The 19,225-nt window shown below is 45.0% G+C and overlaps 1 protein-coding gene across 1 annotated transcript in view; it reads left to right on the top strand.

Annotated features, from left to right (window-relative positions):
- Nucleotides 1–19,225, top strand: part of cacna1ba (calcium channel, voltage-dependent, N type, alpha 1B subunit, a) — a 268,054-nt gene that overhangs the window by 93,231 nt on the left and 155,598 nt on the right. The window contains exon 6 of the mRNA XM_086205228.1: nucleotides 13,485–13,588. Coding sequence (XP_086061354.1) covers nucleotides 13,485–13,588 — 104 coding nt within the window. The remainder of the gene's footprint in view (nucleotides 1–13,484; nucleotides 13,589–19,225) is intronic.

The following is a 19,225-nucleotide window of genomic DNA, read 5'->3' on the forward strand; positions in this document are numbered from 1 at the left end:
TACGTGTAAAAAAAAAGTTTTATTTATCACACCAGAGCACACAGGGAAAAACAGAGCGGTCAGAGTAATCAAAATAATACATACAACACTACCGGACTGAGGCTAAGGAGTGGATAGGAAGAGAGAACAGGGACAGGATAGGGAAGACAAGGGGGGGAGACAAAAACAACAACAATAGCAGAAAAACAAACAAGAATGTAGTTAAAATTGGGGGAGGCACCGAGGGCATGGGAGCTCCGCCGGTTGCAGATGGCAGTCTCCCAGTACATCCCCATGCACTCCCCCAAGGCAAGGCAAGGCAAGGCAAGGTAATTTTATTCGTAGAGCCCGTTTTCACAAACAGTTTGTCTCAAAGGGCTTCACATGGCATCATGACAACATCCTCTGCCCTGAGACCCTCACATCGACTGAGGAAAAACTCCATAGAAAACCCTTTTAACAGGGAAAAATCTGAAAAACCTCAGGGTGAGCAACAGAGGAGGGATCCCTCACCCAGGACGGACAGACGTGCAGTAGATGTTGTTACAGACAAGAAAACAGTTTACAATGCAAAATGTGGGAAACATGGAAATGTTAAAAACAGTTGAAGAAGGAAGCTTCTGGAAGGGGAGGCAGGGAGAGCAAGCCAGCTTGATGGGGGACTGGATGGCAGACTGGTTCATGGAAGGGGAGCGCGGGCCGGTGTAATAGTGGGGGATAAAAGGGGGGGGGGGTGGGGGCGATGCAGGCTGTGGTTGGAGCTCTGGTGGATCTGTGGAAACACGGAGAGACTGCGAGACACCAAGGCCAAACTACAAAGTGCAACAAGGAGGAGGAGAGGAGAGGAGAGGAGGGAAGGGCTCCATGTAACCTGATGTGTCCCCCAGCAGTCTAAGCCTATAGCAGCATAGCTATCAATGGTTCAGAGCTACCTGAACCAGTACTAACTGAAGGCTCTGTCATAAAGGAAAGTCTTAAGCCTGGACTTAAACGTAGTTAAGTGTCTGCCTCTCTGACCCATGGAGAGAGCTGGTTCCATAGTAGAGGGGCCAGGTAACTAAAGGCTCTACCTCTGTCTGTTTTTAGAGATACTGGGAATCACTACAAGACCTGCATTCTGGGAGCGGAGTGCTCTGGTGGGACAGTAGCGACTAATGAGTTCTTTCAAATAGGATGGAGCTTTATCATTGAGAGCCTTATAAGTCAGCAGAAGGTTTTGAAGTTGATTCTAGATCCTTCAGGAAGCCAGTGGAGAGAAGCTAAAGTGGGAGAGATGTGTTCTCTCTTCTTAACCCCCGTCAAAACCCTCGCTGCAGCGTTCTGGACCAGCTGGAGACTCTTTAGAGAGTATTTAGGACATCCTGACAAGAGAGAGTTGCAGTAGTCCTGCCTAGAAGTGATAAATGCATGCACCAGTTTCTCAGCATCACTCTGGGAAAGGATATTCCTAATCTTAGCGATACTTCGCAGATGGAAAAAGGCGGTCCTAGTCACATGCTTTATGTGGGAGCTGAAGGAAAGGTCCTGGTCAAAAATGACTCCAAGGTTCCTTGCAGTTGTACTCGGGGTCAAGATGATGCCATCTAGAGTAGCGATCTGATTAGAAAGTGTGTCCCTGAGGTGTTTAGGTCCAAACACGATGACCTCAGTTTTATCTGAATTTAGCATTAAGAAGTTAGAAGACATCCAGGATTTAATGTCTTTTAGGCTGATCCAGTCTTGCAGATTAGTAAACTGGCTTGTGTCGCTTGGCTCCATCGACAAGTAAAGTTGTGTGTCGTCCGCATAACAGTGGAAGTTGATTGAGTACTTCCATATTATGTCACCTAATGGGAGCATGTAAAGAGTGAAGAGAATCGGTCCTAAAACTGAACCCTGTGGTACACCATATGTAACTCTGCTGTACTCTGAATAGTCATTATTAACATGAACAAACTGAAACCTCTCTGATAAGTATAACTTAAACCATTTTAGGGCAGGTCCTTTAATCCCAATTTCATGGTCTAGTCTCTGAAGTGGGATGCTGTGGTCGATGGTGTCAAATGCAGCACTGAGGTCCAAAAGGACAAGTACAGAGACAAGACCTCTGTCTGAAGCTTTGAGAAGATCATTAGAGATTCTGACCAGTGCTGTTTCAGTGCTATGGTGTTCCCTGAATCCAGACTGGAAGGCTTCAAAGAGCTCGTTGCTGTGCAGATGTTCATGAAGGACAACCTTCTCAAGGATCTTGGAGATGTAGGGGAGGTTGGATATAGGCCTATAGTTGGCTAACACATCTTGGTCAAGAGAAGGTTTTTAAGTAAAGGGTTGATGACAGCCACCTTAAAGGCCTGTGGCACATAACCTGTGACTAAGGAAAGATTAATTTGATTTAATATGGACGTGTTGACTAGAGGGATGGCATCCTTAAGTAGGCTTGTCGGGATGGGATCCAGCAGACAAGTGGCTGACTTGGAGGAAATGACTGCAGAAGTTAATTCTGACAGGTCGATGGGGGAGAAGCTGTCCAAGTATGCACCAAGTCTGGGAGGTGCTTCTATGGGGACTGCTGCTAGCGATGGCTAGGCTAGGTGGCTCCGCACCTGCTAAGGTGGACTAAGAAGCTCCTGAAGGTAAAGGACTAGCGCTAGTTTCCATGGTGCGGAGCCAGGTCTCTAACTCACTAAGCCTCGCCTCCAGGACTACAAACAAACTACACTTATTACACGTACCATTAACACTAAAGGAGGCAGAGGAGTAACTAAACATCTGGCACATGGAGCAGGAGAGGGAGGGAGAGGTGGGGGGAGAGGCGGAAGGAGAGAGAGCAGCCATAGCTAGTATGCTAAGGTGAACGAGTGGACCTGAGGCAAATATAACAAATAGAACGAGGAATTTCAGAGCAAAGTCCTGCTAAAGACTTAAGTGACAGAAACCTATGTATTACACCAAAACGTCGTTTACAGTGGTGCTTAAAGCGATTAAATTAGCAGTACACCTGAGGGAGGATTGAAAGAGTCGAACAACACAGCGATAGTATTACAGGCAGGAAATGATGTAACACGCTCACCGGTATCAGGTTTCAGGCCCAAGCCCTCAATGTCTATGATGTGATTAAAATTGGGGGGGTCCAGCCCCTCAAGGCCTAATGTCACATGAGATGTGATGTGATGGGACAGAGAGGCAATGAGAGGGGCTGAGGAATGGGCCAGACCCCCAGGGGGCCAACTTCCAGACTGGCCCCGTTGACCACCCCGTGTGCACGGTGGGACCCCTAGCCGGTAGCCCATGGTCAGGGCACCCAGTTCGATCAGCATCAAGAAGGCCAGCCCCCATCCCTCTAATGTTCCCCTGCATCCTCCCATTGTCCAGGAGTGGCGACAGCTCAGGACACCGCGCCAGGGCTCAGCCCACCCAAGGACAGGGCCGAGGTACGCAAACCCCTCCCAAATGTGGGTGCGACCCCCCCGGGGGAGCGGCAGGGTCCCAGGCAAGCAAGTCCCAGTTACCAAACCATCCACCTCCCCCTCCCTCTCCACCCACCTACCTGCCTCCCTCCCTCCCTCTCCACCCACCTACCTGCCTCCCTCCCTCCCTCCCAACCCCCCTCCCCCTCCAACCCCCTCCCTCTCCAACCCCCACCTAACCTTCCTTCCCCACCCTCCTCCCAGCGTCTGGGGGCAAACATGCCACAGCAGGCCCCGGCACGCCCCACCAGTGCCCACGGACCGGGCCAGTGCAACACCCCCCACTGCGGGACACCGCCGGGAGGAAGCCCCGACCCAGCCCAAGACCCTCAACCCCCCAATCCCACAGGGTGCCACCATGATAGGGGAAGCCACCCCCATGCCCCCCATGCCATGAGACCCAAAGCAGCCCCCGGGGGTGGTAACCCCGGGCCCACCGGCTCAGCGAGCCACTGGACACCCAAGGGAGCCAGCATCCATAGCCACCTGCCTCGGGGCCAAGGCCACGAAGCCCAGCTCCCCCCATCGAAACTATGTGAAGGATTTAATTATCGGGGACCAGATTTGTTCGAACTCTGACGATCGACTTTCCTCCCAAGCAGACATTCTCTCCATGGAAATGTGGTCTAATGTAAGGTTTCTATATTGAGTAATGCTTAGGTTGTTCTTGGATTTCCAATTAATCAGGATGGCCTTTTTTGCTATGCTTTGAGCAGTGAGGAGCATACAGGATTTGTTTACTTCCATATAAACATTAGTGAGGTCACTTAGCAGACAAAGTGAGGGGGAGGTGGGGATGGGGTACCCTAACCACCATGATAGGTCTTTACAAACCCCCTGCCAAAAATTGGTGTACAAAGCCATATAGCATGCAGATAGCAGTCTGGTGAGCCAGTCGCACAATATGGACAAATGTTTGTTTGTGTGAGGCCCATCTGGAACATCCTTTGTCCTGTATAGTGTGTTCTGTGGAGAACCTTGTAATTTATTAATTGTGGGTTACCACTCCAAATTATTCTAAATGTGTTGGAGCATATTTGTATCCAAAAGTTAGGTTGTGGGTTGATCGACAGATCTTTCTCCCATTTGGAGGAAGGAATAGAGATTATATGTTCTGTTGCAGAAATTATTGAGTTAATTTTAGACAGTAGTTTAGGGGGTGAAAGTTGTAAAAAATCTGTTATTCTGGGTGGAAGCTCTTAGTCCAGCTGGGTAAGGTCAAACTGTGCCTGTATTATAGATTTGAGCTGAAGATATTACAGAAATTTATTTTTGTTAATACCATAATTTGCTGTAATTTGGTTGAATACTATGAATTTGTTGTCTTGGAAGATATGATCTAGATTTTTAATCCCTTCATCGACCCATGCAGCAAAATGTATTGATTTTTTTATTTTGCAGAATGTCAGGATTGTTCCAGATCCCTGCAAGGGGTGTTAGAGAACCCATTGCTCTTGAGAAATTCCCACCAGGCTATGAGGGTGTTGCTGATGCTAATATACTTAAAGCAGCTGTGATGCTTGATAGCAGGACTGATAAAAGGGAGATCAGAGATTTGGATTTCTTTACAGAATGTTTGCTCAAATTAGCCATGCTTGGTCTAATGAGTTTGGCTTTAACCATTTTAGTATGTATTGCAATCTATTGGCCAAGTAGTAATTATAAAAATTTGGTAGTTTCAAGCCACCATAGTCTTTACTCTTTTGTAAAGTCTTTAAGCTTATACATGGTGGTTTAGCTTTCCAGAGAAATTTGGAGATTTTAGAGTTGAGTGTTTTGAACCAAGTCCGGGGAGGTTGGGTCGGAACCATCAAGAAAACATAGTTGATTTTTGGCAAGATCATCATCTTCACTGTTGCTATTCTTTCCATAAGTGATATGGGTAGTGTTCGCCACCGGGTGAGGTTGTCCTCTATTTCTTTAATTAGGGCGGTAATATTTAGCCGTGTCAAGTCAGAAAGTTTGGCGGAGATGTTGATGCCCAGGTATTTAATGATTCCTGGCCGTAGTGGTGCGGCGAGCGTACTCTGGAAACCTGAGTTGATGGGTAGGACAGTTGACTTGCTCCTATTAATTGAGTAGTCAGAAATGGTTGAGAATTTATCAATGAGTGCTATCGTTTCAGAGAGAGATGATTGTGCGTTTCGTAGGAAAAGTAATACATCATCAGCATAAAGGCTTATCTTATGGTTCACATTTGTTGTATCAATTCCCTTGATGTTTTTGTTTTGCCGGACTGCAGCTGCGAGTGGCTCTATGAATATAGCAAAAAGGGAAGGGGAAAGTGGACAACCCTGCCTGGTTCCTCTTTGGAGAGAGAAGCTTGGAGAAGTTTGATCATTTGTTCTGACACAAGCACTGGGAGTGCGGTAAAATGTTTTGATCCAGTTCACAAAGTTATCTCCAAACCCAAACTTTTGTAATGTGGTGAGGAGAAAATTCCAATTTACCCTGTCGAATGCTTTTTCTGCATCTAAGGAGACAATTATGGCATCCTTGCTCTGACTGTTACAGTAGTCTATCAGGTTGATAAGTCTTCGTGTGTTGTTGGTAGAGTGTCGTCCTTTAATAAACCCGGTCTGGTCAGGATGTATTATGTGAGGTGTTACTTTTTCGAGCCTTCTAGCTAGCGCCTTGCAGATGACTTTAATATCTGCATTCGCAGACCTTTCCAGCTCTTTATCTCTGTCCCACTCTTTCCTTCTGCATAAATGTCTTCCTCCATTATCTGTCATTGTCTCTGCCCCGCTCTCCTGCTCTCTTTCCCCCCAACCGGTCAAAGCAGAAGGCCGTCCCCATTGAGCCTGGGTCTGCTCAACGTTCCTGCCTGTTAAAAGGAAGGTTTTCGTCGCCGCTGTTGCAGGATGTGCTTGATCATGGAGAATTGCTGGGTGTAAATTCATTGAAGGAGCGTGGTTCTAGACCTGCTCTACCTGTAAAGTGTCATGAGATAACTTCTGTTGTGATTTGGCGCTATACAAATAAAATTGACCTGACTTGACTTGACATTTATAAGTGATATTGGACGATAGCTTGATGGAAGTGCTGGGTCTTTGTCCGGTTTTAGGAGAAGGCTAGTAATTGCACGGTTCATGTCGGGTGGAAGGGTCGAGGTTTCCTGTATTTCAGTGAACATTTTGTAGAATATTGGTGCAAGCTCAGGCCAAAACTCTTTGTAGAATTCTGCAGGAAAGCCATCCAGTCCTAGGGCTTTTTTGTTTGGCATATGTTTAAGGGCTTCTTGAAGTTCCTCGATTGAAATAGGTGACTCCAGAGCCATTATTTGGTCTTGATTTAATTTTGGCAAGTCAATTGTGCTCAGAAAGGTTTCAATGCTGGATTTGGATGGGTTAATCTTGGATGAATAAAGTTTTTTTTATAGACTTCCCAAAAAAAACGTTATTAATTTCTTCTGGGTCACAGGTTGTTTCCCCATTGGAGTCCTTAATGGAGGATATTGTTGCCCTTTCTTTGTTCTGTTTTAGTTGGTTTGCTAAAAATCTGCTGGATTTATTATGTTCAAAGTTCTCCAAGCGTAGTCTCTGCAGCTGAAATTGTGTTTTGATGTCGAGTAAATCATTTAGTATTAGTTTTAATTCCCTTAATTCTCTCAGTAGATGTTTCTCTTGAGAGGTGGAATAAGTTGTCTCCAAGGCTTTAATTTTTCATTTAATTCTGTTTCGAGAGCTTTCTCCTGTTTTTTCTTATATGAAGAATAAGATATCATTTTGCCCTGCATGACTGCTTTTGCCCCCTGCCACAGCGCACAAGCTGAGACATCAGGCTGATCATTTATTTCGCATAACATTGTCCAGTCCTCCTTAAAGAATTTAATAAAATTGGGGTCCTTGAGCAATGATGTATTAAATCTCCATTGTTTAGAAAGTGGTGTTCTAGTTTTTTTTGTGAGTGTCAGAGTGACTGGTGCGTGGTCGCTAATGGCAATAGGGTGAATCTTGGTGTCAAAAACGTCCTTCACAATTGAGTTACTATTTAAAAAGTGGTCTACATGGGAGTAGGAGTGGTGGACAGGCGAGTCGTAGGTGTATTCCTTAAGTGTGGGGTGGCGTGAGCGCCAAGCATCGCAAAGACCAAAATCACTCATATACTGCTTTATTATATCGGATGATTGGCAATTGCGCTGACTCGTTGCTCTTCTGATTCTGTCCACTTGTGGGTTGAATACCAGGTTGAAGTCCCCTCCTACTATAAGTGCTGTGTCTGAGTGGGCTGAAAGTGCTGTGAAGAAGCTGTGGAAGAAGGAGGGGTTATCAATATTTGGACCATATATACTGGCAATACATACCTCTGTGTTGTGTGTGGATACAAACCTACCTTCTGGGTCTACAATGGTGTTTTTACAAGTGAACCTGACGTTTTTATGAATTAGAATGGCTACACCTCTTTGTGTGGTGTTATAACTCGCTGTGTATATGTGCGGGAACTGTGAGCTTAACATATGATTACCTGTTTTAGGTAGATGGGTTTCCTGTAATCGGACAATGTCTGCTCGTAAATTGTGTAGGTGTGTTAAAATTTTTAGCCGAAAAAAAACAAATTTTAGCCGTTTTTCGCGTGAGCCAATTTCCATCCATCGTCATCTTCCGCTTATTTACACATTAAGGGTCACGGGGGGGGGGGGGCTGGAGCCTATCCCAGCATCAATGGGCGAGAGGCGGGGTACACCCTGGACAGGTCGCCAGTCCATCGCAGGGCCAACATAGAGAGACGAACGACCATTCACACTCACATTCATACCTAAGGTCAATTTAGAGAATCCAATCAGCCTAGTCCCCAATTGCATGTCCTTGGACAGTGGGAAGAAGCCGGAGTACCCGGAGAGAACCCACGCAGACACGGGGAGAACATGCAAACTCCACACAGAAAGATCCCGTGCCCAAGCCGGGACTCGAACCTGGAATCTTCTTGCTGTGAGGCCACAGTGCTAACCAGTGCAGCCCGCGTGAGCCAATTCCTTCTACTAAGTGTAAGTTGTAATAAGTACTGTAGGTGAGTGAGCAAGAGACAGTGTATCTGTGTCTTTGTGGAGACCAGAGAGGATGAGAATGCATGTGTGTGGCAAATGTAATAATATTATATAACTGCACTGCGAACCATATAAACATCACATTTAAAAATAACATGTAACACAAAACAACGACAGGAAAGATAAGGGGGTGACATAAATACACTTATAAATACACACTCGTGAGTGAACTTGGCATGTAGCAGTCTACCACGTACAATGTGCGTTTGTATGTTTTAACGTTTAACACAGTATTGAAAGAGAAAGAAAAAAAAACTATGAATGAGAGAAATTGGTGTTACCTTCATCCATAACCTTAATTATGCTAATACCATCCTTGGCTGAATCCGGTGAGTTCCGGGTGGAGAGAGGAGACGCGCTTTAGTAGAGCCAAGGGGTGATCTCCGGATCACGGACCAGCTGGCCGTTAACATATAGCTTGTCCACCGTGATGACAGTGCGGGATCCACCGTCGATGAACCTCTTCCTGACAGGGAACAGGCGTTAGCGGCGCTCCAGCATCTCCTTAGGGAATTGAGCATTCACACTGAAGTCCGTCCCTCTCAGCTCCCTGCCCCGACTTTTCACCAGCTCCTTCTGCTTGAAGTGTTCAAACTTAGCAACGATGGGTCTGGGCCGCCGGTTCTCTGGTCTCTTCCCTCCAAGGCGATGCACCCGGTGGAAGGTGATGTTCTTCACGGTCTCCATCGGAAGTTTCAGTTGTTTGTGGAGGAAGTCTTTGATGGACATGTCTTCCTCCGTCTTCTCAGGTATGAATACCAAGTTGTCCCGCATGCGCCGAGCTTGGATGTCGAGGATAGCCTCTTTCATCCGTTTGTTCTCCGCACCCCTTGGTGAGTGTTTTAATGGAGGCTTTAAGGGCTTGATTTTCCACGGCTAGTGAAGCCACTTGTTGCTGGCTAAATTCCAGCGACACATGAAGAGCCTGGAACTCTGTGGAGGATTTCCACTCAAGAGAGTCTTCTGTCGAAACTTGTTAGTTTATTGTCTCTTGATTCCAGGATGTCCCCAAAGTCCTTAACGGGTGAAGAGGGTGTGCCGGATGGTCGGCTTCTTTTCGGAATTGGGGTCACTGCGTTGCCGGTCTTCCCCACGACGAGTCATTGGTAGCCCTCGTTGACGTATTCCTGCAGACTTTCCACAGTTTCTTCTTCCAGATTTCTTGATGAGGCTTGTTGGTGGATGAGAGAGTTGAAAATCTCTTACCGTAGTTTGAGTTTTCGATAATTCAAACTGTGTAAATTGGCGTTTAAGAGTTAGCATGTTTCGAACGTTCAGATGTGTGCCGCCATGTTGAATCACGCACAAGTGTGACGTTCACCCTGACATGCTCAGTTCACCCTGCATTTTAGCAGGACTGATGAGCATGAGTTTCTGAAACAGGTAATTTCTAATTGTGCGGAAGAAGTTTCTATTCCAAAGCTTGCATAGTATGTTTTCATAATTTCTTTCAAAATAATCATCAGGTATTTCTTCCCCACATGTATGGTTGCTCTCGCATGAATGCTTCATCTGGCAGCCCAGACAATCATCAATCCACTGTGTGTTTATCGAAGCATAATTTCACGATTCATGAACCTGTCTTCATTATCCGGGTATAGTCCCGCACACCCTGAAGCATCCTCTGGCGGAGATTCCAGCTGCCTAGTCTCCATCGCTGAATACACCCGCTTGCCCTCAGCTTGTTTGTTCGATATAGAAAAAAAGAAACAGAAATAACAACGCCATTAAACATACAGTTAAAATAGTCATACAGTAGCACCTCAAAGGCAGGGTTTGGGTTCCCCACCTCTCCTCCCTTAAAACAAAAGGCCTGACGTCACACGTGGTCAATATGGGTGTTTTGAAAGAGGGAGGACATGTCAGAGCATGTCTGGAAATACCTTTTTTTACGGAAGACAATGGATGGAAGGATGGAATTTAGTTGTCTAAATCAGTGCCTCCACTCTGTACATGAATTTTTCTGTCAGGATGAGATGCTCAAAATACAACACCCCTAATGAGAAAGCGTGTGCAGGCAATGAAGCCATGCTTCAGAGACCGTAGGCGTTTTAAAATTGATTTTGTCGTACCGCTCCGTTTATGGCAGGTGGTCCGCGCTCCAACGCTGGGAGTCCAATAGCGCAGCCACACTCTCTCACACAATCACGCTCGCTCGCGACCGCAACGGTAACAACGAACGACAAAGTTACGCTCAAACACTGGCGAACTTTTCCACTCCCATAATCTTTTGCGACAACGCTGCAGCGACAGGCTCTGCATAAATTGATCAAATTATGCAAATATAATCATACTTTAATAGTTGTATGAAATATAACGTATTAGATATGAAACTCAATGACATGGTGGCATGGTCACACGCGCAAAATCACGTGATCACATGCACAAAGTGACGTCTTTGCGCACCCCAAGTCACGTGATCACACGCACAAAGTGACGTCATCACGGCCCCAAGTCATGTGACTGCACGCACACGCTCGCGCAAAGGTGCCTGTATATTACTACTCACAGCCCTCTCCGCTAAACCATTTGAGGTCGGATGATAAGGGGCTGTGCGGAACTGAGAAATTCCATTTCCTTCCATGAATTCCTGGAACACCTCACTTGTAAAGGTGGGCCCATTATTGGTCACCACTGTGTCTTGCAAACCGATGTGTAGCAAAACAGTTCTGACCTTCTCTGTGGTGACTGGAGCTGTTATGCTTGACATGATGAGTGCTGCCAGCCACTTCGAATGTGAGTCCAGGAGCACCAGGAACATGTGACCCACGAAAGGCCCTGCAAAATCCACGGGTAGCCCGGCCACTCTCACGGGTGGAGGGGAGCAGGTGCTGGCGTCTTTTGATTACTTTGACACTGTTTGCATGCTTTTACCTTTTCTTCCATGGCGCAGTTCATTCTACACCGCCACACAAATGACCTGATGAAGCTCTTCATTCTCAACGCCCACGGATGGGCATCATGCTGCTCGTCCATCACCTGCGCTCATTCTGTCAGAGGGACAATCACTCTGGAGCCCCAGAATAAACAGCCTTCATGCACACTCAGCTCCCGCTGATGCTTTGTGTAGGGTTTGAGCTTCATCTGCTCAGCTGTTGCTGGCCAGCCCTGCATCACCCATCTCTTAAGTCATGACAACACTGGATCCTGTTCAGTCCACATTTTGATGTGTTTTGCTATCACCAGACAGTTTGACAATCTGTCCAGTGAAAACACAGTCTCTGGGGGCAGTCACATCTGGTTTGGTGTGCCCGGAAGGGGGAGGCGGCTGAAAGATGCAACGCTGAACACCAAGCAGCTGTACTTAAACACGTACTGTTTGGAGTCCTCCTCCAGCTGCAGCTGCTGATATGCGTAACTCATGTCCAGCTTCGTGAACGTCTTGTCCCCTGCTAGGGTAGCAAACAGACTCACAGGAGAGGATAGGTGTTGAGCTGTGAGGCCTGATTCACTGTTATTTTGTAATCTCCACAAATGTGTACACTTCCATCGTCCTTCAGTACTGGCAAAATCGGGACTGCCCAGTCCGAGAACTCAATTGGCTCAATGACACCTAGTCGCTGCAGCCTCTCCAATTTTGCTCCTACTTTTTCCTTCATGGCATGTGGCACTGAGTAAGGCTTGAAAAAGTGTGGCTGGGGTCTATGCATGGTTTCACTGTGGCGCCTCAGAGGGTGCCCAGCTCATCTTTAAATACCTCTATGTACCTTGATAGGATGTCTGGTAGTATTATAATATGCTTTATTTCCTCCAAATTCAGTCAAATTTTCTGCAGGAGGTCGCATCCCACAGACCACAAGCAGTCACTTTAACCAATGCTGGGGGTATACAGACCTACTGAACTAAAGTTCCCAAAAAGCATAATTCATGATCTACAACAGCACAGAAGTGTGTTTATTTTCAGTGAGTTAGTTGAGCTTTTTTTGTCTTATTTGCTTTCAGTTTTTTTTTTAAAGAAACATATTACTTAATCAGTTAGTCAGTTGGATCTGCAGATAGTGATTTCCTCCATTGCTGGGTCAGACCTACTTATGTGATCCCTTTGCTCCATCATGCTACCTTCCTGTTTCACAGGACGTCCCTCTTTAGATCTTATACTCCATTTACACCAACACAATTGATCGCAGGTCCATGAGAACAGGTCAGCAGACAGCAGCTGACCTTTGCTCATTGAGTTGAAAATAATGCACTCTGGAGAGAGAGAGAATGTGAAAGCTCTGAAATCGAGAGGAAAAAGAGATGAAATAGAATTGTACCCAGTGAGAAGGTACCTCCAAGGAACAGTAGTCCCGTCTACTGCAGAGGAGTACAATACAACCCTTAAATTTAGTTAATGTTGCTCTTATTCAGGTTTTAGATTGACCTTTGAAGCAGTCATCACATGTATTTCACAGACCAAAGAATAGCCTTAGAAATTTTCAGAACTAAATATGATTTGAACATCCCTGTTGTGTGACATGCACATGAATTGGGTCTTGGGATTTCATTGGGACATGTTTAATGCTGCATATTTCTGCATGTTCATTAAATTAAGCATGATAAAGTAGTTATTAAATGAACAGTATGAGAACACAAAGAAACAAAGGGCAAACAAACAATGAGCTGAACTAGCTGATATACAGAGTATGGCTCATTCAGCTCGTGGTTGAACGAATGAATGAACATCAGTTGTACATCTTGTTTGAGAGACCTGGTAAAATTCAAATAGCTGATTAGGAGCAGTGATAGTAGAATTTTAAGAATGAAGATAAAATACAGGACGACAATGATAATTACAGGCAGGTGGTGTTGGAACAATTTTCTGGACCCAAAAAGTCTTTAAAACTTTGAGGTCATTTGTCTCCAACTGATGAAGTACAAAGATGACAACAGCAGGTCAAAGTACTTCATCAGTTGGAGACAAATGAAGTACAAAGATGACAACAGCAAGTTACCGTAATCAAAGCCAAGCATCCTGAACATGAGTGTAATAACACAGAAATAATAACAGTTTTTATGTCTAATTTATTTAGGCCAACGATGCCTCAGGAAACACATGGAACTGGCTGTACTTCATCCCCCTAATCATCATTGGCTCCTTCTTCATGCTTAACCTGGTGCTGGGGGTCTTGTCAGGGTGAGTAGGACCTCACACCCCACCTGTTGGTTAGATGGTCTTGAACGAAGATAGTTGTACCCAGTGTGAGACCACAGATTTGCCTTCCCTCTGTTGATAGTCCCCTGACCGGTCAAGACCTAGAACTTTAGGAGAAGACAGCCCCCCCTTCATCTGTCAGTCCATCCATTTCTCCTGTGACTGCATTTTGTCATTGGAGCTATCATTCTATGGGGCTATTATAGTAGCAAGCAGTTAGTAGAAAGACCATCCATCCATTTTCTACTTCTTATCCTGTTAAGGGTCATGGAGAGTGGGGGTGGGGGGCTGGAGCCTACCGCAGCTGCCTTTGGGCGAGAGGCAGGGAACAAACCTGGACAGGTCTGCAGTTTGTTTTTTTTTGTTTGTTTTTTTTACACATTTACAAATCTGATAAAACATATATTCTAGATACTCATTTGCAGATTCTTGTACACATTCACAATATTTTTATGCATATACAAATTATGTCATATATTTACAAATCTCAATACACACAGATTGAGGTAGGCATTTGCAGCACTTGTGCTACTATAATCGCCCCATATAATTCTCTCTTGCAAATCTACATGAACTTTAGCAGCAGTGACAAGGACCATATATTTATCCTGCAAACTACTACTCAGGATTCGCTGAATAGTAGAATCAGTAACATTTTTCCTACTTTGTTACATTGATGGAATCTTCCCAAACATTAGACAATTTGCTCAAAATCCTCAGTTTATTTCTCAAAAGCAAGCAGTTGAATGTAGCTGTCAGTACTGAGGTTTTATTTTTGATTTAACATTGACCTTGGAAAGAAACTCTGCCCCAGGTTATAATTTGAGTGATTTCTACATAATGAATATTACCTTCACCAATAGAGTCACACAAAAATTGGCCAGGATGAAAATATACACTTCTTTAAACCAGTTGTCACAGTACTCAACAACAGTAATCACTATCAACGTTTTTCATGTATAAATTGTTGACACTATGATCAAGAGTGTGGACTCAGAACAACATAATTGATAATGCCCAATTTTCCACATGTGCCATTTACTACAAGCTGGAAGTCAGATACATGTTTTGCACTGCTCGACATCCCAAAAGGTTGGTCAGATGCCTGTAGGTGGTTGAAAGCAGCAATGATTTCTGCCATACTAATACAGTAGTTTTGGGCAGCTATTCCTAGCTTTAGATGTTTGCTGGTGATGTCGAGTCATAAAGGCAATAAATTGGAGACCATGAGACTTGAGTTTAGTGTGCAGTGTGTAGTGAGGTGTTTGTTTTTGTGGGGCTGTGCTTGTAACAAAAGTATTTTTAGCGCTGCTAAGGAAACAAATTATGCACTTGTTTCCACACAGACTCTTTTTAGCAACACTGTAGAGCTACATGCCGGTCAGACAGTTGTATGTGTGCTCCCTTCTTTGGTCAAAAAGAACAAGGGACAATAATGGAGGGTTATCAACATCAATGGTGACCACAAAAAGCAACACAGGTGCTGCAAATAAGGTGAGAGAGTGTGCCTCCTACATCCAAAGATTTTAAACTTGATGCACTAGATTTAAACATTATACTCAAGTACATTTATGTCTGACTCTGTCCCATAATAAAGGATATGTGGAAACACTTTAGTTTTTAGCCAAATCAAAGTGAAATTCTCAAGAGAAGGTTAGTGAAAGAGCAGTGTTTTTTTTATAGCCAATTTAAACTGAAACTAGGAACATATCCTGCCCTGGAGCAGGTTAAGTTTGCCACATCAGTTACCATGGTCATCTAGCCAGGTTAATAGAGAGCCACCTTCATGACAATGAAAGCCCTGGCTTTCGTTTCAACATACCTCACTAACCCACTAATCTTGCTTCATAGTACACCCATCTGGACAAGTACAAAGGTATGAACAAAGTGAAGTTCTACACAAGACTGAAAACTAAGGACTTACTGGAGACACAGATGACCAGAGAATACAACATGGTACACAACATGGCAAAATGACTATGAATGAGAATGGGAAACAGAGGATAAATACATGAGCATACAAGACACTGGTGGTGCGATCATACACAGGTGAGACACATGAGGTAATCACAGCAGGGGGGACACAGGAATTCAAGGCCTGAACCAAGACAAAACGGAGCACACAGGACACTAACCACAAAGTAAAACAGGAAATCAAGACATGGAGCATGACAATGAAATGAATAAGAAAATAAGTCCAGCCTTTAGAAAGTGCTGTAAAAAATGTGGAAAAGGAAATAATTTTGCTGTAAAATGTGAGCCAAAACAGATGACTGAAAAAGAAGAAAACAGATACACAATGTGATTGAGCAGGTGAGTAATGATTATGAAGATATAATAAGTTTCAAAAAAATTGAAATACCAGCAAAAAAACTCAAGGACGGACAGCTTTTGTAGGAATGTTGATAAGCAAAGTGTTGGCCAAGTTCCATATAGATTGTGAAGCTAGCTGCAATGAGATCCCCATAAATCGATTGAGTCCAGTCACGAAACTAGAACACACAAAGACAGGGTTAGTCTTGTACAACAAAACCAAACTGTGTCCTTGAAAATTGTGAAGTGAAAGTGAGAAATTGGAGAAAACAAGGACTCCACCCGCTTAAGTTTGAAGTGGTAGATGAGGACTGTTCACTGCTTGGTGAAAGGCAAGTAAGGCCATGAAACTGATCAAATATAGTATGAAAACATACTGGTGATTGACAGTTTTGTAACTTAGGAGACACCATCTCAGTGTGAATGATCATAGATCAAATAAAGGAGTACAGAGTTATGATGGCTGCCAAGAGGAAAAGTACCGGATCTAGATCGATGAGACGGTGAAACCAGTGAAGCTTCCCAAATGGTGAGTCCCCGTAGCCATGATGGCTCCCCTAAAGGCAGAACTAAAGAATCTGCAGATAAGAGAGATTATTACACATGTTAAATTGAACAAGGCTCTAAAGCTTAGCCACTTCGCACTTCCCACTATTGATGAGTCCTCCCAGACCTTGCTAGAGCAAAGCTGTTTACTATCTTAAATGTCAAACATGGATTCTGGCTTGTGACATTGGAGGAGTCAAGCTATCAGACTACTTTCTCTACACCACTTGGCAGATATTGGTGGCTCAGGATGCCGATGGGAATCAGCCTGGCTCCTGAGATTTTCCAGCAGAAGCTGACACAGGCACTGGAGGGCCTGCCAGGCATACAGTATAGCTGCTGATGTAGTGACCATGGGAGAAGGTGATACATGGGAGATTGCTTAGAAAGACCTAGATGACACACTGAGACAGCTCTTAAGCAGATCCAGGAAAAAGAATATCAAACTAAATGCAGACAAGTTCAGGCTCACACAACAGGAATTGCCATACACTGGACACCAGCTGACACCAGCTGGACTGAAAGTGCACCCTGATAACATACAAGAAGTGAAAGACCTGATGAGACTAATAGATGTAGATGGTGTACAGAGACTTGTGGGCATGATGAATAATCTACTCAAATTATATGAAGACTTCTCTGATGATTGTGAGATATTGAGACAGCTCATACACAAGCACAACATGTGGGAATGGACAAAAAGACATGGGGAAGCAATCAACAGACTTAAGGCCAATATTGCCAGAGCACCAGTTGTGAAATACTACAACCCACAAGAGGAGCTGATCTGGCAATGTGATTCTTCAGACACAGAACTGGCAGCAGGACTGACACCAATAAAGGAGAACCTGTGGCATTTGGGAACAGAGGGCTCACACAGAGTGAAAGGGACCACACCAAATTGAAAAAGAATGTTTGGAAAAATTCCCTCAATATACTTATGGCCGAAAAGTGACAGCACAGAATTACCATAAGCCATTAGAGAACATTTTCAGTTTCAGTTTCCCTGTCTGCTCTACTGGCCCTGGTTGACATCACCAAACACAACACAAAGACTTCCTTGGGGTCCTCTACGTGAAAGATAGGGTTACATTTTTGGTGCCGTGACCCGGATGGTGGTTTACAGAAGGACGAGCAGACAATTTGTAGATTGTGTACACCTCCATTGGCTATAGTCTTAATATTCAGGTTTTGTTTGTTGATCCTGTATAGTTAGTTTGTGCTATTACTGCTTTAGACATTTTATAAAAGAAAGAAAAAAGGGAGAGAGAAAAGACACATAGTGTGCTTTTGATTCTTTTTTGTTTTGTGAAAATTATACTCAATTCAAAGTTGAAGTAATGGTGCACATACTGTGGTGCTTGTAGTGCTGGTGTTTCGTTGTTTTGTTTTTGTGTTGTGATGCCCGTAGCCTACCCATAACACAACAGATACAGCCTCTCACATTCTTTTCTCACCACATTACTTCAAAAGGGGTGGCACGGTGGTGCAGTGGTCAGCACTATCACCTCCCAGCAAGAACGTTCTGGGTTTGAGTCCCGGCTCGGGCACGGGATCTTTCTCCGTGGGTTCTCTCTGTGTACTACGGGTACTCACCCCTCCAGGCACTCTGGCTTCCTCCCACTTTCCAAAGACATGCAAATGGGGACTGGGCTAACTGGATACTCTAAATTGACCGAAGATATAACTGTGAGTGTGAATGGTTGTCTGTCTATATGTGTTGGCCCTGTGATGGGCTGCCGACCTGTCCAGGGTGTACCAGGGTGTACCCAGCCTCACAACCAAAAGCTGCTGGGATTGGCTGCAGCCCCCATGTGACCCTTAAAAGGATAAGCGGAAGAAAGTGATGGATGGATGGATGGATGACTTCAAAAAATAAACATGCAGAGCCACACTGAAAACACTCGTAATCGTCCCATGTCAAGTATCCCCCCTGCAGTGAGGCAGACCCTATACCATACACAGGAGCCAAGAGCTGATGCTGCTGGGGTAATTCATGCCCCAGACCAAACAATAATTAGTATGAGCGCTCATGAATCCCCACAACATTATCTCCAGCAGCATCTGAAGTCAACGCTGTGACCTCCCCAGGCGATGACAAGCCAAAAACACACCTCCCCGCTAGTCAGTTGTCCCTTCCTAGTGTACTCACCCCTCCTGCAACCAGTGGTGCCCCCACGCCTCCCAGCCACGCCTCCATGCCCACTAACCACGTAAGTTTTCAAGGGCTGGCCACAACCATGCATGACCCTAGGGGTTGTGAGAATGCCTCTCAGAACCCACTGGGCCCCCCTGCAGCCTCTTTTCATTCCCATCCCACTTCTACTGCCATGACTTTGAACTCTATGATTCCTCAGGATCCCAGGCAGTTTCCTCCACCACGAACCTATGTGCCTCCAGGGGGTAGCTCACTATCTGCTCTGTTGTCCTCAACATATGCCCCACAAACTAGTATGCACAACACTCCAATGGGCATCCAGAGCGTGCTTATAACGTGCAAACCACCATACAATCCCACACATCCCCCCACATGTCATGTGATAGGCCAACTGGATTCTCTCCTGTCCAGTCTAGCTACAGTGGTTTCATTTAGACACACCAGGTGATAAATGTTTCAGTCTTCAGCGGGGGTCCTGAGTGCAGAATTCTGATTGAAGACTGGATCAGAGACATGCAGTATCTTCTTGATGCTGGGGGACTGCCACCATACCTTAGCTTCCCCACTATTGTGCGGCACCTGAGTGGTGAAGCTAGGAGACT

The sequence above is a fragment of the Aulostomus chinensis genome, chromosome 6 (assembly GCF_037954235.1).
Source record: "Aulostomus chinensis isolate RoL2024-O1b breed Wild chromosome 6, RoL_Achi_v1.0, whole genome shotgun sequence".
Taxonomy (NCBI): domain Eukaryota; kingdom Metazoa; phylum Chordata; class Actinopteri; order Syngnathiformes; family Aulostomidae; genus Aulostomus; species Aulostomus chinensis.